General features: G+C 45.5%; 2 protein-coding genes across 2 annotated transcripts; one reads left to right on the top strand and one right to left on the bottom strand.

Annotated features, from left to right (window-relative positions):
* Positions 1–822: 822 nt before the first annotated feature.
* Positions 823–3895, bottom strand: LOC310711817 (guanylate-binding protein 1-like). Its single transcript, XM_083514090.1, has 3 exons — positions 3453–3895; positions 2630–2842; positions 823–1060 (listed from the first exon to the last, which is right to left on the bottom strand). Exons 1-3 carry the CDS (start codon positions 3591–3593, stop codon positions 836–838), a joined length of 579 nt encoding a protein of 192 aa, XP_083370216.1. The 5' UTR covers positions 3594–3895; the 3' UTR covers positions 823–835.
* Positions 3896–9113: 5218 nt separating this feature from the next.
* LOC310712445 (guanylate-binding protein 1-like) lies at positions 9114–22309 on the top strand. The gene is made up of 11 exons (XM_083515507.1): positions 9114–9558; positions 10595–10809; positions 11880–12007; positions 12700–12809; positions 13401–13600; positions 16314–16556; positions 17815–18098; positions 19051–19263; positions 19688–19790; positions 20058–20251; positions 21398–22309. Exons 2-11 carry the CDS (start codon positions 10614–10616, stop codon positions 21698–21700), a joined length of 1974 nt encoding a protein of 657 aa, XP_083371633.1. The 5' UTR covers positions 9114–9558; positions 10595–10613; the 3' UTR covers positions 21701–22309.

Genomic DNA, 22309 nt, shown 5'->3' with positions numbered 1-22309 from the left:
TCCCACAAGCCTCTGCACCTCTGCCATTTTCTTTCTTTACAACTGACAGGCACGCATTCTAAACACAGACCAGCTGTTCACCAGGCATCCTGGGTCATAAAGATAGAAGGTAGCTTTTGTTAGTTTTCTTAATCTAAGGGCCAGGAGGAGAGTTCACAAGGAGATGATAAAGATGCCTATCTTTCCTTGCCATCCTTCCTTTCCTGCTGTTTATGACCTCCGGCGTTTGCTAAAGGCATTCCTCCTTGATTCCTATTTTATTTACTCTGAACTACGTATGCATACTCAAGTAGGAAATATGGTAGTTTCTTTGTAGTTAGAAGGATTTCTTCTGATCTGACTTTGTCCCATGTGAGGTTTTTTTAAATGCTCAGAGAAAATCTGATTGGTTCTTACGAACACTGTGTAAAAAGTTCTTTTGTGAATATAACGACCTGGGCCAAGGGGTGGACAGATTATTATTGGCGCTTTGTCACACACGACCTCGAAACAGTTTACATAAAAATTAAGCGTTATCATTAAAAACACAGATTAAAAATCACAGCAGAAGATCAGTGACACAAACAGTAAAACCACAAAAATCGGTGCTGTAAAGCAAATGTTTAATGTTTTACTGTGGCTTGGAAGTTGCCCACCTCATCAAGGTGTCAATGAACTCAGGGTTTGGGGAAACCCTGATCTGGACTTTTGAACAGGGTCCCAATCTTGGGTTTCCAGCTGGTTCTGGACTACAATTCCCATAATTGTAACCATTGGTCCTACTAACTAGGGATGATGGGAGTTGTAGTCCAAAAACAGCTGGAGACCCAAGTTTGGGAAACCCTGCTTTAGAACCTTACCATGCTGTTATCTTCTGGACACCAATTAAAACCTTTGGTGTCCCCACACTTACAGTGGCATTTAATCTGTGGCATTCATAAATTATAATATAGCGCTTCTGTTTCCCCAAATCTGTACCTTCAATTTCTTTCTCTTTGCCACTCAAGGCATCGTCCATGTGAAGGTTAGATTTTGCCACCGTCTCCTTGGATTTCATGAATTCTTCAAGAGCTCTGTCTGCCTGATAATACATTGGGAGCAAAAGTTATTAATTTTGCCAAAAGATGAGGAAACTGAATATTCTGTCCTGTTGGGATTAAAGACCCAAAGGTAGTATATGAAGTAAGCGAGTAGTTTATTGACACGCTGAGAAACTGATGTTGTTTACTCACTGAAAGATATATATCCAGCCTGAAGGTCCCAGGCCACAGAGAGGTTAGGCTGGCCTCAACTAGAGCCAGGGCTTTTTCGGCTGTGGCGCCAATCTGGTGGAACGCTCTGTCACAAGAGACTAGGGCCCTGCGGGACTTGACATCTTTCCGCAGGGCCTGTAAGACAGAGCTGTTCCACCAGGCCTTTGGTCAGGGCACAGCCTGACTCCCTCCTTTGGCAATCTTCACAGAACTTTAGCCTAATGGTTGCCATCAATTTGAGTTGAATTAATTTTATAATGAAATGATTTTAGAATTTTGTACTATTTTATTGTTGTTAGCCGCCCTGAGCCTGCCTTTGGCTGGGGAGGGCGGGATGCAAATAAAATTTATTATTATTATTATTATTATTATTATTATTATTATTATTACAGATAGGTAGCCGTGTTGGTCTGCCATAGTCAAAATAAAAAAATTCCTTCCAGTAGCACCTTAAAGACCAACTAAGTTAGTTCTTGGTATTAAGAACTAACTTAGTTGGTCTTTAAGGTCTCTACTGGAAGGAATATTATTATTATTATTATTATTATTATTATTATTATTTTAGAACAGAAGTCCTCACAAAACAACAACTATATCCCTTAAAATGAGCCAGAAAAGAACAGTAAAAAAAACCACACCAGTGATGTAACTGTTAGGATTCTTGCTCTGTGTTTGCAGTCATGAGATTGTTGTCTATCACATGACAGTGTATGTTTTCATTCCACAGTGTGGGAAGTGACAGAGAAAGGATGTTTTGGTATTACTGTGTTCCATGAAGTGGGACTATTGTCCTTTGTTCTTTCTCTTTGCTGTCTGATGAGAAATAGGAAGGAGCTAAAGCAGACTGCACCGAGTATATTATATAAAGTAAATAAAGTAGATTAGCCAAAATGCTGTGCTACTGTGTTCTGTTACGCAAACTGCAAATACTCTACAGGATCCCTAAGTGTGCTGATGCTTCTTGATATCAGTGGCTGTGATGTTCGGGCTTAAGAAAGCATTTGAAGCTCCCAAACGATCAACCAGGAGGGAGAGAACATGCCAGTCGGGCATGTGTCTCTGCCAGGGTCCTACACACAAGGAGGACGATCCTAACAATAACAATTGATAAAAGTTAATAAAATGTGGATCGGCATTAAAAATGTTTTGAAGTATTTGTAAAACTCACTAAGGAGGGGACAATTTTCAGACACATTTGTGATTGCTATCAATCCTGCAATGAGAAGATTCCTCTTCAACCAGTTTAGTACCTTTGCATCTATACCCCCAACTGGTGAATTCAGTGGGACATACTCCCAAGTAATCATGCATTAGATTGCACTGTAAGTCTGCCCTCAGTCAGCAACAGGATCCCCACCTCTCTGAGTGTCACAGAAGTGCTGCTCCTCCTGTCCTACCTGAACCCCTTTTCCATCAAATGCATCATACTTCTCCTTTATTTCGTTCATCTTGGCAAGGAAGTGCTTATAGCCTTCAGGCACTGCGTAAATCCCCTCCTGGATCTCAGATACCAGGTCCTGGGAAAGAAGGCGCAGCACATCACGGCAGCGGTCCAAAGACACTTTCTCATTTCTTTCGCAGAATGCCTTCTTTTTCTGATTCAACTTATTCTACCGGACGAAAACAGAACAAAGCACCAGAAAGATGACACGTTAGCAATGATGAAACATTTCCTCCCCAGTGTACTATACAATGGGAAGACATACTAAGGCCACATACTAATACGTTTTTATATTTGTTAGAAGCTGCCCAGAGTGGTCGGGGCAACCTGGTCAGAAGGGAGGGGTACTGTTGTTGTTGTTGTTGTTGTTGTTGTTGTTGTTGTTGTTTACACTACAAAATTCAATCAGTGTGAGATTGACTTAACTGAAATAGTTATGTCAAGACACCCCCCCCCCAAAATGTGGGAACTGTCTGCAACTGCAGTAAATAATTTATTACTTATATACCACCCATCAACAGTAACCACTTCTGGGCAACTTCCAAGCCACAGTAAAACATTAAACATTTGCTTTACAGCACCGATTTTTGTGGTTTTACTGTTTGTGCCACTGATCTTCTGCTGTGATTTTTAATCTGTGTTTTTAATGATAACGCTTAATTTTTATGTAAACTGTTTCGAGGTCGTGTGTCACCAAAAGTGATGTATAAGCATATTAAATAAATAAATGGGCATGGGCTAAAGTGCAGGCAGCTGACAAGGCACTAAAGAGAACACACCTCAAGCTCCTCTTGAAATTGTTTAATGTTGTCCCCAAAGGCACGGGCTATGAAGACGTCAATGGCCTCCCTCTCACACTTGGCATGTGCCCTCAGCAGCTCTTCAAGAGTGTCGGTCGGCAGCTGCAGCAGCTGCTGCATCCGTTCTTCATAACAGGAAATGGAGTCATGCACAGCAGCCGAATTCTCGATCTGGGACAAGGCCAGCACTGCGTTTTGCAAGCAGGGCACGTCCCCACCGTTGATGGCATTGACATAGGTATTTGCCAGGCTTGCGAGCACTGAAAAGGGAAAGATTGTTGAAGCCAAAGAATCAGAGATAATCGATGTGGAATGCACGGCTTGATTAACTTCCTTACGTTGAGAAAGAATTTGCAGACCCAAACGGCCTTGAAGTGTCCGCCCACATCATCAAGAGAGTGAGGACCAAGTATTCTCTATCTCTTGTGGGCAACTTCCACTGCACACCAACCCCTCTCGCTCTCCAGGCTTCAGCGAAAGCCTGCATTCTCCCCATAGGACGCACACACATTTCCCCTTCATTTTTGGAGGGGGGAAAGTGCGTCCTATAGGGCGAAAAATATGGTATGTTGTAAGCCACCCAGAATGGCTGAGGAAACCCAGCAAGATGGGTGGGATATAAAATTTAATCATCATCTCCAGCTAGGAGAAAGTGTTTTCAGAGAGCCCCTCTCCAGCATGCTGGGAAATGCATGTTTATTTTGTAACCAAAGGCAACGTGGGCCTTGTGACCCAAGACAGGCCTGATTCCACCGTGAGTTTGTATCTGTTGCCCTCACTCATCTGTTTTCTCAGTTGAACAATGACTGTGTGCTCCTTGTCTTTCTAGGGGCTGCTACGACAGAGGTTTTTGCTGATGGCCATGGAAACAGAAGTGGAGCTCCTAAGTCTCAAGGCATAAAGGAACAATACCTCAGGGCTTATGCTTACTACAGAAGCTGTCCACAGTGGAGTTTTGAGGACCAAATAAAGAGGCCTGGAAGTCAGGACATAACCGCAAGGCTGGACAGTTGGAAACTTCAAACTAGTGCAGATTATGGCAGCCTGCTTGTTAACTGGCATGAGCTGTTGAATACCACATTGCCTGTTTTGAGCCATCTGCACTGCTTGAAGTATCATTTCTGCAATCACTTTGAAGTGCTGATTATGACTTTTAAAAGGTGATCAGCCTGGTTTCCTCAAGGGATGTCTCCTCCCATATGAGCGTCCCTCATAGGAAGAACTTACAACAATGGCTTGGTCCAGCTTCTGTCTAATGAGGAAGTCATAAGAGGAACTGCTTTCCAAGAAATGGTTCTACTGTCACAGCCTTCCTGCTGGCTAAATAAGAAAAGAAAAGCAATAACCCTGTTTACTTCAGCTGGCCTGTGCTGTTTTGTGTTTCTTTCTCTTATTGTCCAGCTTCAATGGGGCATTGTGTTGTTGTTGTTGTTGTTGTTGTTGTTGTTGTTGTTGTTGTTGTTGTTGTTGTTGTTGTTGTTGTTGTATTTTAAATCTGTAAATCACTGTGATATAGTTTATGAACAGATATATGTAAATTTCAAATAAAATAAATGTGCAGTCCTGAGTGTGTCTATTCTGAAGTCGTATTAATTTCAGCAGTTACTCTCAAGTAAGTATGCATAGGACAGGCTGCATTCTTACACCATATATAGAATCATAGAATCATAGAGTTGGAAGAGACCACAAGGGCCATCGAGTCCAACCCCCTGCCAAGCAGGAAACACCATCAGAGCACTCCTGACATATTGTTGTCAAGCCTCTGCTTAAAGACCTCCAAAAAAGGAGACTCCACCACACTCCTTGGCAGCAAATTCCACTGTCAAACAGCTCTTACTGTCAGGAAGTTCTTCCTAATGTTTAGGTGGAATCTTCTTTCTTGTAGTTTGGATCCATTGCTCCGTGTCCGCTTCTCTGGAGCAGCAGAAAACAACCTTTCTCCTTCCTCTATGTGACATCCTTTTATATATTTGAACATGGCTATCATATCACCCCTTAACCTCCTCTTCTCCAGGCTAAACATGCCCAGCTCCCTTAGCCGTTCCTCATAAGGCATCTTTTCCAGGCCTTTGACTATTTTGGTTGCCCTCCTCTGGACACGTTCCAGTTTGTCAGTGTCCTTCTTGAACTGTGGTGCCCAGAACTGGACACAGTACTCCAGGTGAGGTCTGACCAGAGCAGAATACAGTGGCACTATTACTTCCCTTGATCTAGATGCTATACTCCTATTGATGCAGCCCAGAATTGCATTGGCTTTTTTAGCTGCCGCGTCACACTGTTGGCTCATGTCAAGTTTGTGGTCAACCAAGACTCCTAGATCCTTTTCACATGTACTGCTCTCAAGCCAGGTGTCCCCCATCTTGTATTTGTGCCTCTCATTTTTTTTGCCCAAGTGCAATACTTTACATTTCTCCCTGTTAAAATTCATCTTGTTTGTTTTTGCCCAGTTCTCTAATCTGTCAAGGTCGTTTTGAAGTGTGATCCTGTCCTCTGGGGTGTTAGCCACCCCTCCCAGTTTGGTGTCATCTGCAAATTTGATCAGGATGCCCTTGAGTCCATCATCCAAGTCGTTGATAAAGATGTTGAACAAGACCGGGCCCAAGACAGAACCCTGTGGCACCCCACTAGTCACTCTTCTCCAGGATGAAGAGGAACCATTGATGAGCACCCTTTGGGTTCGGTCAGTCAGCCAGTTACAAATCCACTGAGTGGTAGCAGAGTCAAGACCGCATTTTACCAGCTTCTTTACAAGAATATCATGGGGCACCTTGTCAAATGCCTTGCTGAAATCAAGGTAGGCTACATCCACTGCATTCCCTTCATCTACCAGGCTTGTAATTCCCATTGTAGATGTGCACCTGATTTAGGGAATAATAACCATTGGGAAAAGTTTGAATAGGTTCATGGAAAGCGAGGGAGAGGAGGGTGCTTGGTGCTACAGTCAAACCTCAGTTGTCAAACATAATCTGTTCCTGAAGACTATTTGACTTCCGAAACGTTCGACAACTGAAAGGGGAAGCCTCACTACAATAGGAAAACTGAAAACGGAAGCTGCGTAGCATGTTTGGCTTCCGGAAATCATTCGAAAACCGGAGTAGTTAATTCCAGGTTTTCGGTGTTCAGGAACCAAAACGTTCCAAAACAGAGGCATTTGGGAACCGAGGTTTGACTGTATCTTTCCCGTAAGGCTGTGGCAAATATTACAGCCAAGAACAGAACCAACCAGATCCCATGCCCAGCAAAGTGGAAACACAGAAAACCAGCAGCAATTTAACATCATCTCCTTCATGTCCACTGAGCTCTCAACTGTGGAGTTAGCACTTTTGCAAGTGCCTCACATGATGTTTGTTCTGGTCTTGCAAGGAATTCTTTACCAGATTTAGCTGTTGACAGAATGATGCCTCCCTTTGTCTGCAATAGATAGGGAGGGTCCCTGACCATGGCTCTGTTTGTTCAGATCTTCTTCTATTGTCTGTGTATTTGGGACTGTTTGGGTGAAGTAAGGACCCACGCAGATAGCAAACTATCTCCTTCCCTCGTTTCCCAGCCCCCAAATGCCAAGGGTTTAAGTCAAGCAATGGAGCTATGGATGTGTGGAGTTTAGCATAGGCACAAACTCCTAGGGGCCGAGGTCCATTTGCCCACCCCCCTTAAAATATGTGAGGGGTCCAGCTCCCCCCCCAACAAAAGTTTAAATGGTGTGTGAGCACCATACCATGTGATTGATTATGTGGAATGGGGCTTACCTGGGCCCCCAATATTTTATTCAAGTTGGCACCCCTGTAGTGTAGTAACTACAAAGTGGGCCTTATGCCGTGGCAGATTGGGGTTATAGGGACACCCAGCAGCTGCCCGACGTGTATCACTTCCCACTTGCTTCTGTGGACTTGCATTTGTCAATTTACCTCTCATTCACTTTGGAGAGGTTCTTTCTCAGCTCTTCATGCTCTCTCTCTCTCTCTCTCTCTCTCTCTCTCTCTTAAGGACCCTGAGCTATTTAGTGTCTTAGGAAACTGGCCCGCCCCTCCGCCCACACACCCATTGCTTAATTCTTTCTCAAGCTCTGGGAGGAAGACCTTTCATTGCCTGCAGACAGCCACCCAATCTTAAACAACTCCTCACCCACAATAATACAACAACCTGACTTAACATGGACACTGGTACCAGAGCCTGCAATAAACCCAGATGCCAACTTTGCTGTCACATACACCTGGACAACACCATTACTGCCCCAACAACATCAAACATACCATCTCAGGACTATTTAATTGCTCATCTTCTAACATTGTGTATGCCATCAAATGCCAATAGTGCTCTTCAGCTCTCTATATTGGATAAATAGGCCAAACCCCTATGCCAGGGGATAAATGGGACATAAATCTGATACAGTGGTACCTCAGGTTACAGACGCTTTAGGTTACAGACACCACTAACCCAGAAATAGTACCTCGGGTTAAGAACTTTGCTTCAGGATGAGAACAGAAATTGAGCAGTGGCAGCAGGAGGCCCCATTAGCTAAAGTGGTGCTTCAGGTTAAGTACAGTTTCAGGTTAAGAACGGACCTCCAGAACGAATTAAGATCTTAACCCGAGGTACCACTGTATCAGGAATCACAAGACAGAGAAACCAGTAGGAGAACACTTCAATCTCCGAGGACATTCTATACAAGATCTCAAAGTAGCTGTCTTATTACAAAAGAATTTCAGAATAAGTTGCTGAATTGCGACGCAGGTGGTGCTGTGGGTTAAACCACAGAGCCTAGGACTTGCCAATCAGAAGGTCGCCTGTTCAAATCCCCGCGACGGGGTGAGCTCCTGTTGCTCAGTCCCTGCTCCTGCCAACCTAGCAGTTCAAAAGCACATCAAAGTGCAAGTAGATAAATAGACCTCCAGCGGAAAGGTAAACGGCGTTTCCGTGCGCTGCTCTGGTTCACCAGAAGCGGCTTAGTCATGCTGGCCATATGACCCGGAAGCTGTACGCCGGCTCCCTCGGCCAATAAAGCAAGATGAGTGCCACAACCCCAGAGTCGGCCACGACTGGACCTAATGGTCAGGGGTTCCTTTACCTTCACCAAACTTAAAACCATGGAGATACCTGGTATGAATAGAGACATTGGATTCTTATCTCATTATACATGATAAAGCTATTTTTAGCCATCTCACCCCTTGCTTTTTCCTGTAAGACCAATTGCAGTCGTTAACCACACCTATCAGGCAATCACCCATTCCCACCACCCTTCTGAGTAATACCCCTCCCCACCCTCTCACTATATATAGAATCATAGAATCATAGAATCATAGAGTTGGAAGAGACCACAAGGGCCATCGAGTCCAACCCCCTGCCAAGCAGGAAACACCCCCTGCCAAGCAGTGTCGTAGCATGGGTTGTCAGCACCCGAGGCAAGGCAAGTAATTTGTGCCCCCTAACCCGTGGATTTGCGCCCCCTAACCCGTGGATTTGCGCCCCCTAACCCTAACCCCCAGATGTTGCTCCCGGTGCGGGCGGCCCCCCCTGCGCCCCCCACGCTACGCCACTGTATATAAGGGTCTGGTGACTTCTGTTTCAGTGTATCTGAAGAAGTGTGCATGCACACGAAAGCTCATGCCAATAACAAACTTAGCCGATCTCTACGGTGCTATGGGAAGGATTCCGCCCCCCCCCCCCAATTGCTTAATTCCACCTGCCTTTCTGTTTGCTCGTTTCCCAGAATCGCGCTCCTTTCAGAGAAAGAGGGGCGGAGCCCGGGCACTTTCGCTTTCGGTCCTCGCATATCTTGAAGCCTCGCCAGGGCAATAAAGGAGGCTGGTTGGTCGCGACGACCTCCCATTTCCTGGAAGGGCAGCTGGGGCGCTGCAAGAGCTTTCGAGCCACAAAAGCGTCTTGCAATTCCCGAGTTCTTGCTCTTACCCCGAAGGCGAGGCTTGAGCTTCTCCTGCCGTCTCCGCTGGGAACTCCGAGCAACGCTCTCTCCCTCTTCCTGCCGGCCTGCCAGCTCGTCTGCAAGAGAGAACCCGCAACAGTCGAGTCCGGTCAAGACCCATCCTCCCGAGGCCCGTCCCTGCAAAAAAGAAAACAACACCAAAAAGTAAGAAACGGCAGCTTCGCGATGTCGCTGTTGTTGTTAACCCCTAGCGCTCCTTTCTTTTTGCAAGGTAAACACGGCGCGGGAATCTTAGCCGAGGGAGTGTAGGAGCCAATTCGGAGGGGCCGAGGGGTTTTTGCTCCCCCAATAAAATATTTGAGCCCTCACCCCCACCCCAAGTTGAAGGGCATTGTCATTCAAATGGGGGGTGTGCACCGTGTCATGTGATCGATTATGCGGGATGGGGCTTACCTGGGCCTCCCCAATATTCAAGTTTTGACACACCTGCAAGGAAGGGAATCCTAGCAGCGGGGAGGTGGCTGGCAAGGAAAGGGTTAACCAAACATGCAAGTCCCGTGCCGCGCCCTCCCCGCCCCCCGCAGTGACCTTTGCAGTGGAGACTTTTGCTTTCAAGCCTGCAGCGTGCAGCTAGAACTTTTGCTTCAACTTTTGCCGATAGTATAAATAATACGTGGCTCTTGCAACAGAGGCACGGGAGGGGCGGGAATTAAAATGTTGGCACGCCAGAATGTATTCTTAAATGGGGAGGGGGGCAGTTCTGCCGGCTTCACATCAGTTCCGATAAAATGAAAGCCATAGGTGTGGTGCTGGGGGGGGGGAATGGTGACAGCATGGACAAAGTCTATTTCCAGGTGTGCATGAAAGAAAAATGACAGCATCTAGGACAGAGGTAGACTTGTCACAACTATCCTGAGAATGTCCAACTGGGTAACTTTCAGGTTCCAGGAGATATATGGGATCCCAGTGAGGCGAAGCTGAATCGTGATTTGTGCCCTTCCTGAACTCTTTTTCCAGTCAGGTTCCACTCATTCACAGGCTCACAGGCAGAGACAAACTTGAATTGAATTGGACTACAAATTCCACCATCCCTAGCTAGCAGGACCAGTGGTCAGGGATGATGGGAACTGTAGTCCCAAAACAACTGGAGACCCAAGTTTGGGAAACACTGACTCACTAATAGGCAGAGACACACTTGAGTTTCCACTGTGTTGTGAGCTCCTCTGTTTTCCTTTTGCAGACCCATCATCTTTTGCACGATGGCCCCAGGGCAGGTCCACATGGCGGCTCCTGTTTGCCTAATTGAGAACATGCTGGACGGGAAGCTTGTGGTGAACCGGGAGGCTGCAGAGGTGCTTGCCAGGATCCGCCAGCCGGTGGTGGTGGTGGCCATTGTGGGGTTGTACCGCACTGGCAAGTCCTACCTCATGAACAGGCTTGCCGGCAAGAGAAAAGGTGACTGGCTTCATGAATATTCCCTGTTACTCAAGGGAAGGGCTGGAGTCCAGTAGCCACATGAGGAGCAAGGCAGTGGAGTCTGGTGTGTCTGGAACGGGGTATCAGAGCCCCTGGGTTTTCTGCCTAGCCTGGGGAGAAGCATGGAGGAAGAGGAGTAAATTAATATTTATACAGAACCAGAGGAGAGATAGGACTTTGAGGCAGAGGTTTGGGGTCCCCACTCAGCAGAATTCACAGGAGGGTCCAGAAATATGGCAGGTTATTTTTTATTACGTATATATATATACCCCACGTTTCCTCCAAGGAGCTCCAGGTGGTCTTCAGTTTTCCCCATATACATTTTATGCTCACAGCAACCCTTTGAGATAGGTTCAGCTGAGAGACAGCAACTAGGGTAGGCAACCTAAGGCCCGTGGGCCAGATGCGGCCCAGTCGCCTTCTCAATCCGGCCCTCAGACAGTCCTGGAATCAGAATGAGTAGAATGTGTCCTTTTATTTAAAATGCATCTCTGGGTTATTTGTGGGACATAGGAATTTGTTCATTCCCCCCCCCTTCAAAATATAGTCTGGCCCTTCACATGGTCTGAGGGACGGTGGACAGGGCCACAGCTGAAAAAGGTTACTGACCCCTGAAGGTCTCCCCGTGTGGATTCCAACTCTGTTTTTCCACATCCTAGTCCCAAGTTCAATGTGCACGACACTTTACAGCTTACATAGGTTCTTCTTTGTTATGTGCACTTAAGTTTTCATTCACTAAGGGGACAGGTGCTAGGGGTTTAAACCAGAAAGAGTTCAACATCTGATCCCTCTTTACGCAGAAGTCAGGTCACATCTGCACCATAAACCTAAAGCCTGGGAACTGTAGTTTACTACTTGCTGAGCTACTATTCCCAGCACCCAAGCAAAATACAGTTCCCATGATTCTTGGGGGGTGAGTGTGCTTTAAAGCTATGATGGGGCTGTGACAAATGTTTCATTGAGTTCAGTGGGGTTTCCCAGTGCCCTGCGCCTTAAGCCATGGCACCTGTTGTTTTCTCTCTCTGAATCATTGCCTGCTCTTTCCTCAGGTTTTTGTTTGGGTGCCACAGTGCAGGGGCTCACGAAGGGCATCTGGATGTGGTGCCTCCCTCACCCCCACAGGCCTGACCTCACACTGCTGTTGCTGGACACAGAAGGGTTGGGTGATGTGCAGAAGGTGAGCTGGGGGAGATGGCAGCTGGCATGACAGCGGAAGACTAGCCCTTTCGAAAGAGCCTTGTGGCAAAATATGCTGACCTGGTGTTAAGAATACCACAACACACACAGTAACTAGCTGTAAAGTAACATAACATTATATATAATTGTCATATCAAAAAATTGCAAAGCACAGTTCCTGGTGGCAATACCATATCATATTACTATTAACCTTCTATATGTTTTTATTGTCATAACATCTAAGGATATTCAAATCCAAAGATTGCCAAGTCCAACGATTACAACGTACAGTTCCTGTGGGAAACAACATACTGATATCTTCCTTCTGCATTGTCCTATGTCTTCAGAGTGTAACAAACTTAGTAACAATAAGGCAGCTGATGAAAGACCAGTTCTCAGGATAGATCCTTGTTTCGCCCATTGGGCTTCTTCAGTGACAAGGTTTCCAGGAGGTTTTTCAGGTTTTTTCAGCCGAAATAGTCCATAGGAATGCAGAAGTTGCCAGTCAGAGGCGTTTGTGTTGTGGTATTCTGAACATGATTTATGTAATGAGGCAATTGTGTTGTGTGTTGACCTGGTATTAATGGCAATGGCGTCTACCAGAGAGGTGGCAGAACTGAGTTCCGGTGAGTTCCGGCTGAAACCTGCCCCCCCCCCCCCCCGGTGGCAACTGATATTATATTTCTGTTTCAGGGAAACACACAGAACGACTCGTGGATCTTTGCCCTGGCCATTCTGCTCAGCAGCACCCTGGTGTACAACAGCATGGGCACCATTGATCAAAATGCACTGGAGAACCTGCAGTATCCTTTTGGGGCATCAGAAATCCCAGCTGGCCTTGCACTCTTGGCCTGGAGGAACTAGGAGGAGGCAGTTGTAGGTTGTCCCCCTAGGAGTTTCACTCCATGGGAGGGGGTGCAGGCAGGAACTCCAGAAGGCATTAAATCAGGAATTGGCCTTAAGGTGTAAAAATGAGAGATGCCAGCCCCTTGCCACAAAACCCTGCCTTAATTACAGTTGCAATACAGTCGTATCTTGGTTGCCAAATGCCTTGGAACTCATGCTTTTCGGTTCCCGGACGATCGAAAACCGGAAGTGAATGTTCCGGTTTTCGAACGATTTTCAGAAGCCAAACGTCTGGCACGGCTTCCGATTGGCTGCAGGAGCTTCCTGCAGCCAATCGGAAGCTGCACTTTGGTTTCTGAACGTTTTGGAAGTTGAACAGCCCTCCAGAACAGATTCTGTTCCACTTCCAAGGTATGACTATATGTGGTCTTTCTGTAGTGTAAATCTCTCTGCTCAAAAGCTGTATCATCATTTCCGGCCAGCCCACAACTGCAGGTTCAAACAGGCCCCAAACCAGCCCTGGAATTGTTTTCCTTAGCATTCCCCAGCTACGTCACTGAGCTGACAAAAAGGATTAAAGCCAAAGCTTCCTCCGGGGAAGATCAAGAGGAGGAGAACTCTGCCGAATTTGTCCGTTTCTTCCCAGACTTCATCTGGGCAGTGCGGGATTTCACACTACAGCTGGAGATAGATGGACACCCTGTAACTGAGGACGGGTACCGGGAGAATGCATTGAGACTGCAGAAAGGTACAGTAACTGCAAGAAAGAAAATGCAGTGTCTGAGATGGAGAGAGGACAACGTTAGTTGAGAGGTGCACAAATGATCTAAGTCAAAAAGGCCTAATATTCAGGTGGGTGAATGTATCGAGTCACATAGCCACTGAGGGCTAAAGAGGTTGAACTGATTTCCCCTGTGCTACATGGAGCAAGACACAGAGATATATCCCACTGGGTCCTGAGGCACATGTCTCTGGCTGCAGACTGCATGAGTAATAACTCTTCATGCCAATCCCCAATTGTATTCCCAGGGAGGTTTACAAACACCCTACAACAATTACAATGTCAATACCCAAACTGTAAAAGCTTAAAAGCCACAAAACCTCATGCCACCAAGCTAAGTTGCTTGTACAGTTGGACTGGGCTCCCTGAAACTCCTATGACATAGGAGTCTTACCTGCTAATCTCAAATTTACACATGCGAGCTGTAAGTGCACTATGAAGAGGGAAATATATACAGTGGTACCTCGTGTTACAGATGCTTCAGGTTACAGACACTTCAGGTTACAGACTCTGCTAACCCAGAAATAGTACCTCGGGTTAAGAACTTTGCTTCAGGATGAGAAGAGAACTTGCGCCGTGGTGGCACAGCAGCAGCAGCGGGAGGCCCCATTAGCTAAAGTGGTGCTTCAGGTTAAGAACAGTTTCAGGTTAAGAACGGACCTCCAGGGACTTCCAGGTTGGCGCCATCGCCGAATGGCGGACTCCCTCCGAGCTCCGGAGGGAGTCTGCTCGGCAGGGGCTGGGTCCTACCGCGCCGGCGACGCGGGGACCCTTAAAAACCACGGGCACGGAGCCCGTGGACATGGAGACTCGGCTGGTACCGTCAGCGCCCTCCCGACTCGTGAAGGAGCCTTTTTAAAGGCTACGGATCGGGTTCCGGGGAGTGGCGTGGTACTGTGAGTCTATCGCTTCCCCTGCCAAGCGCAGCCGCATGCCATTCGTCGGAGAGCGCTGGCTTCCATTTGAAATTTGGACATTTAACAACAACCCGTGAGTAATTGGGTAACCGGGTATAAAAGGAGGAAAAAAAGGAATTTTTTTTCGGATTCGGCACGAGCGGGGGGGATCTAAAAAGGAAGTCAGTCCCCTCCCTGATTGTAAACATGCTAAAACAAGGACTGAGAAACCAAGATCGATTCAGAAGTTTATTGCTGATAAAAAATATCAATTCCACGATGGGATATTACAAGAATTGTGCTGGAGGAGAAAAGTCGAGGGTGAGAGGGAAAAGGCAACCCCCCCCCTGGGAACCGGGGCGATTCGGAGAACCTGGCGGAGAGAGGTGGAGAGTTTGACAGCTGTCAAAGTAGCTGTCAAATCTTGAGAATACAAAGAGGACTTTGTTACAAGTATTTTGCTGGTTAATTTTGATACAATTGGATATAAATATGGATACAAAATGTCGGGGGGGAAAAGAAACAACAACTTGACTTTTGGATTAGAGGACACAAAGTTACTGCAACCCCCCTAGAGGGGCTTTGGGACATTACAAGTGGCATATGTGGAAAACTACTCTGGGATGTGTACTGGTTTTAGTTCCTGGGAAAGTAGCAAAACTGAAATGTTGTTTTGTCTACAGAGGTGACAACACAATAGAATCTTTCTATTGAAGTAAGGTAGGAACTGGACGTAAGTTTTTGTTCCTGAATAACAAACCTCTGTAGAGATACTAGATTTCAGAATAAGAACGGTTTTGCAGCTGAACAAGACAGAAACCTGAGAAAGTAAGAAACAAAAGAGCAAAGGACCAACTACGCCACGGAAAGAACAATGGGAGGAGCAACAACGACCAAGGGAAATTAAAGGCCTCTATCAGACTGGACTTTTGAAATTAAACATTATCAAAACATGCAAATTTAAAGAATACCGGCAAGATGGATTGAGAAAAATTTGGCTGTGGACTTGAGACCTCCAGGCCGACAACATACAGATTGATGGACATGGGGAATCCAAACCGGGGAAGGGAGGGGGAACTCTAGAATCCAAAGGCTATGTAACCAATTTTTGGAATCTTTTTCTATCTTCTATTTTTTATCTTTCTATATAACTTTGGTATTTTGATTTAACATGTTTTGGAAAAAAAGGGGGAATTCGTGGAAGGAAAAGGGGTAGATCTTGGGGGGAAAATTTTTGTTCTATTTTGTTAAAGATGAGTGATGTTAAGATTGTAATTTAAATTGGCTAATAGGTACAACATATTTGGTTTAAAGTGGGAATGAGAACTTGTGGAACCAACGTAGGGAAAGGGGAATACAGTCGGGAGGGGAAGGAGGGAGTCCCAGAAAGAAGGTTATGAAAATAAGGGTTTAAAATTGGTCTTTCTTTTTCTTTCTTTTCTTTATCTTTTCTATCTTTTCTATTCTGTTATTATTGGAAATTTTAATAAATATGATTATAAAAAAAAAGAACGGACCTCCAGAACGAATTAAGTACTTAACCCAAGGTACCACTGTACTCAGAGTAAGGCCATAACATTGCAGTGCTGAAACAGAGAGCAATATCCTAACTCAGTTTACAGCAAGCCTTGGGACCTCAGGTGTCAATCAAGTTGGCATGGAGACTTGAATGTTTACAGATAACCAGGTGAGTTTGCTCCACCAGGGAGATGGTTGGCACATTTTCTGTGGAATTTGGCGGTAGTAACCGATTGTCTTGTATACTAACACTTCTTCTCCCCCAGGTAATAGTGAGCAAATCCAGAGGTGCAACATGCCTAGGTCATGTATCCGCAGATTCTTCCCTTCGCGGAAATGTTTCACGTTTGACCGCCCAGCTAGCAGGAAAAAGTTGTCTCGGCTGGAGGAACTGGAAGAAGATGATTTGGAGGAAGATTTATTGGAGCCGGTGGGCCGTTTCTGCCAACACATCTGGGAGACATCTCGACCCAAGACAGTCCCGGGAGGCCATGTTGTGACAGGAATAAGTAGGGAACATTTTTGAAAGATTGTAGGCTGGGGTTGGTGGGTAGGGAACCATTCTGATTAGAGTAATTAGTTTTACCCAGTGCCGTTCTAATAATACTAATAACTGGTCTCAATCTGGGAACCCCATGGATGGGGGGCTTTTTCCTCCAGAGCAGTTTGGGGGTGTAGGAAGCTGTCAGCTTGAGGTGAATGGTGTTACTCAGCTACCAGCCAAGAAGGGATCAGGTGACATCAGAAACCAATAGTGACCCACCTGACTGTAGAAAATGCTTTAGTTTGCCTTGCTCTGCAGTTTGATAATTTCTTTGTTCACGTGCAGGCTGAATTGCATGTAAACTGCTCACTTGATTGGCTGCTGAACATCATTTAGCTAGAATTTATTTTGAAAACTATATACACAGAATAAAATACAGTAATGATTCTGTGATGAAACCCAAATTCTACTTTCAGAGAAATTTGGTTGCGTCATTTGTGCAGAAAGCAACATTGTATGCATTGTTTTAAATGCTTTACATCATTTATTATGCTTCTGCAGCAAGCAAGGACTTGAACCCATGACATTTGGCTACTAAAAATCCTGTTCACCACCTCCCCCTTTTATTTATTGAGAATTAATAGACCAAGCGCTTCCATGCCTATTTCTGCAGAGTTAATTCCCCATGGTGCTGCTAATATAGGGGCTTTGTTCCTTGTTTTGTTGATGTTTTATTTCTTGTATTCAATAAAATATTGGTTCTGAGCTGGGTTCTGAGCCCAGTTGTGCTGTTTCATACTTATCACAGTGTGGCCCCACGGCTGCAGGATACACACTGTGCTGACAATGAGTTATGGATTGGGCTGCTTCCAGTTTTGGCAAGAACCAGAAGTACGGAAGGCAATAATACATATGTAGCATAGAGAGGTAATAATAATTAGGAATGAGATGTGGGTGCAGGGCAGAGAATAGTAATCTCTGCTTTTTAAGCATTCCCAAGTGATTCCTTCATATTTCAGGTTATTTTCTACAGGCATGAGGGCTAGAACATTCCTTTTAAAAACATGTCTTCTCTGCCTCTTGTTTTGTGCAGAATATCTATTTCTTTGCTTTCATGAGAAATCTGCAGGTACAGTGGATGACGTGTCCCCAGTTATAATACAAACGTTTGAAAGATGTTTGACTCAGGATACATTTCCTCGGCGTACAAAAGTTAAGCGGGATGGGCATCCCTGTTCTGCCATTTCTGATTTGGTGACTTTGCCCAATTCTTCCCTCTTCAGTGCTTCAGAACCTGGTGAAGACCTACGTCAATGCTATCAACAGTGGGGATTTGCCCTGCTTGGAGAATGCTGTGCTGGCCCTGGCAGAGATTGAGAACGCTGCAGCTGTGTGTGATGCCATTTCCTGTTACGAAGAGCGGATGGGGCAGCGGTTGAACCTGCCCACGGGCTCAGTCAATGAGCTGCTGGCGGTGCACGCCGAGTGTGAGAGGGAAGCCACTGGCATCTTCATGGCCGGTGCTTTTGGCAATGAGTTGGTAAAAATATCACAAGAGAAGCTTGAGGTAAATAAAACTTAGCAGAATAAACGCTTACCTAGCATAGCTCTGAGCCTCACAGCTAGGAGGGCCTTCCAAAACTCGCACGGTTTTCTAAAAATCTCTCTCTTCAGAATGGAGACAGCCTCTTGTTATCCAAAGGCAAAAAGGAACATAGAAAGGTGGCATAAAGCTGGCTGCTGTAAGCTAAGCTGGTGTAAAGTTATACACCAAATTCCATTCAGCCATTGAGGTACTGCTTGCTTAGCAATCCTAAGCCTGGAAGAGGGAGAACAAACCTGTAAAATAAGTGTTTGAACTGCACCATCCCCTTGGCCATCTGAATTTTCATTGGGTTTCCAGGTCACATGACTGAGCAGAATAGGCCTAGGATTTCCCCCCCCCCCAGTCCTGCCCCCACCAGACCCCCTTTTCAGGCTTTAGGCCAGCTCGAGATGTGAGTCATGGCTGAACCAGGATCAGGGGGATACTCTGATGTATCCCCGACTGAACCGAGCATGAGGGAGCGAAGCCAGCATAGCTTGCTTGTGTGGGGAACTTCCTGGCTCAGCCAGAGATCCGCTGGATCCCAGCCCGTTCATCGTGGAGCATCTTGCTGTAGGATTGCTCGCTTAGTTATCTGTGAAAGACACATTCTCCAGATGAAATGGAAGACAAACACATATCCCAGAAGACTGGTAGGGTTGCAGTTTGATTGGGTACACACTTAATTTTAAACTTTAGGAAGGGTGGAGCCAGACAACTTAAACTGGCCTACATTTTAGAAATGCAGCCGTTCTAGATCATTGGTGTCGTAGCCAGTTCCCACGATTTTCGGTGGGAGTGGGGACAGTAAACTCAATTGAAATTTGTAGTGCAGTTTTGATGTGGCCTTGTTAGTAAGTCTTTCCACTGAAGAGGAAAAGCTTTTCATCATTATTAACAGATCATCTTTCTGCCAATTTTCTGTCTCTCGTAGCAAGAGCTGAAGCAGAAAAGGGAAGAGTTCTGCAGGAAGAATGAGCAGGCATCTTTTGACCGCTGCTTTGCCGTGCTGACAGATCTTTCCCAGGAGCTAGAAGATGAGCTCCGGATGGGAATTTATTCTGTGCCTGGTGGCTACCAGCGTTATCTGAAGAAACGGGATGAAATAGAGAAGAAATACCACTTGGTACCTGAAAAAGGAATTCAGGTAGGGCAGGAAGCCAGCATTTCTGTGATATCCAAAGAATGAGCATTCTTATACTGACTGAGGACAGATCCAAACTTTAGACCTGGAGTGCAATACTGTGAATATTTTCTTGGGAGAAAGCCCCACTGAATTCAACAGGGCTTGATTCAAAGTGAATTAGTTTGTTCGTCTACTTACCAAAATGAATAAACTCTGTTCAATGAAAAATATATTAAATTGGTTTACATAAAATAATTTAAAAGACCTTTGACTTGTAGGCTATGTGAGAGGGAATAGGGACCACTATTATCAATTTCTCAGCGCCTCATTAAGATACAATTATTAATTTACTATACACCAATTTTTGCCCTTAATCACAATATATAATCTCGTCTGTCCCATTATAGTGTAAAATGAATAACTTTAGCTCTCAATGTGTTATCAGGCAGACAAAGCTCTTGAAGAATTCCTGAAATCCAAGCAGACGGTGGCAAACTCTCTCCTTCAGATGGACCACGCCCTGACCGACAAAGAGAAGGAAATTGAAGGTGCATATCTAAGGCAATGAGTATATGTTATAAATTATATGTATTAGAAAGTAAACGTCCTGGCCTTCTCTGGCTGGGCTCTGAGTTCCCAGGGAAGGGTTACAGTTGTGGTACCTTTTTACAGAATGGCATAGCGACAGATGTAGTATTCTCATCTTCAGGCAAGGAGAGAACATTGAACAGAACACAGGGTGAAGGGGAGATAGCGGCGAGGGATGGCAGCCCCCTCAGTATTCATGTTGTCTCTTTTCCTTCGCTGGCCCCCAGCCCAGCGCGCTCAGGTCGAAGCAGCCCAGCTGCAGCAGAAGCTGTTGGAGCAGGAGCAGGTCAGACTGAAGCAAATGGTGGAGGATGAGAAGCGAAGCCACGCTGAACAGCTCCAGCTGTTGAAGGAGAAGATGGAGAAAGAGAAGAAGTTGATGGAAGAGGAAACAGAAAAGATGATACGGCATAAACTCAAGGTAAAGAGAGCTGAGTCAGATGCAGACTGACCCACTGGAAGATTCAATATTTAGGCCAGGGGTGGGGAGTCTGTGGTCCTCCAGATGTGGTTGGAGCCAACTCTCACCTTTCCCAGTCAGTATGGCCAGTGTTCATGGACCAGAAAAATCTGGAGGGTCCCATTTCCCCTGCTCCTGCTTTCTTTTTAGGATGATGCATAGAAGCCGAATTCTTCCTCCATTCAAGGCCAGATCTAGTTCACAGATAGCCTCCTTTACCCTTCTAAATGTCTCAACATAAATCGTATATTCCCGGATATGCCATCACCCTCTTTATACAGGCCACATAACCCTATGTCTTTCAAGCAAAATCAAGAACAAATTATTTAATGCTTTAAAGGTGATTGCCGTCACCTTGATTTGTGCCTGGAAAATCCCTAACTAGAGAACCTGCTTTAAAATGGGCATAATATGCTCTTACAGGCAAGAAAGCTGCTCTGTCTGGGAGCTTTTCAGTGACTCACTGTGGCTTGGTAAAACCTAGGTTCCATATATTCAATAGACGTTAGCTGGCGTTTCTACAGTACTTTTCCTGAGTGTTCAAACAACTTCTTATACAATTTCTTTGTTCTCTTTACAACAACCCCTTGAGGTGGGTCAGGATCTAATTTTGTCCATACAGTATAGGATGGAATAGTCCGCATGGTACCCTCCAAATGTTAGTGGCCCCCAGCTCCCATCGGCCTCAGCCAGTGGTCATGGATGGTGAGAGTCCATTAATATTTGTAGCGTTGACTGTGGCTCTTATCTGTGAAGGTATGGGTCCAGCTGGGATTGAGAGATATTGGCTTGCCTGAGGACACAGAGCAGAGCTGAGCTGAATTTTGTTTGTTGTGCATAGCCAAGCTTCTGTTGCTCTTAACCACGTCAGATTTTGCACAAATTCCTATATGCTCAAAATAAAAAAGCAGGTCTAGTTTGGAGACAGTTGGTTTTATGGGAGGCCATTTGGCAACACAGTGGGAAATGCATTGGTTGGCTACGAAAACGCAACTGCCACACAAAGTGGTCCAGGTCTGGCCTGATCCCATCCCTGTTCATAGATGCTGACCCATTTCTTATCCATCCGTCAACTAAACTGTCTCTGTGTGCTTCTCAACTTCCCAGGAACAAGAGGAACTGCTGAAGGAAGGATTTCAGCAGAGGGCCAATGAGATGGAAAGTGAAATCCAACGTCTCAAAGAAGAAAGTAATAACTCCAAGGTGGCCCATGTGGTGTCTGCTGTAGAAAAAATGTTGTCAACTGTGGGAACTGTGGGAACACAGTTCATACAGTACAGGATGCAGAGTAACATTCTTTCCAGTGTTCTAAATCCACAAAGGAGTGAAAGTGCACCACAGAGTGTAAAAAGCACACCAAGGAGTGAAAACCCACCCGAGAATGTAAGGAGCATACCAAAGAAAAAGTAGTTCCAGCATGGGAATAAATGGGGCTAGTTGTCCTTAGTTTTCCGCTGACTTCCCTATCTTATCACCACATCCACACCTTCATTGCAGTGTTATGTACAGATCAGTGTTTGAAATTCGCCAAGCGCATTTAGCACCCGGTTACTGGCCACTTTGGGACCAGGGGAAGGTGGATGCCTGGGGATCCTTGGCTCTTGCCTGTTTTAAACATCCTGCAGAATTCTCTGTAATATTTTATCTGCACAATCAGAACAAATTTCAGGAACCAAAAAGTTGTATTGAAAAATATGACTTTTGAGCTGCCTGGCCCCAAAATGGCAACCAGACATCCTGTTTTTGGCGGCTGTAACCTGTTAGTATTTCCCGCCTCCAATGCTGCAGATGAGATTGGTGTCAATCACATGCCTGTCTGGGAAGAGTGGGGGAGCAGAAGACGGTCTTATCTCTTCGGCTGTATGTACTGTTTTAAGGAGCCATTTGGCGCCTAGCTTATATATCTGAGTTTCTAACTGGCTAGAGAACTAAGTGAATAGTTGTGTCCAACTTGTTTTCTTATATGCTATTTCTTTTCATGCATGCAAAGCTGTATAGAAAATAAATAAATAAAATAAA

The sequence above is a fragment of the Podarcis liolepis genome (assembly GCF_965112155.1).
Source record: "Podarcis liolepis genome assembly, chromosome: 7".
Lineage (NCBI taxonomy): Eukaryota > Metazoa > Chordata > Lepidosauria > Squamata > Lacertidae > Podarcis > Podarcis liolepis.
This window is presented reverse-complemented; position numbering and strand designations above follow the sequence as displayed.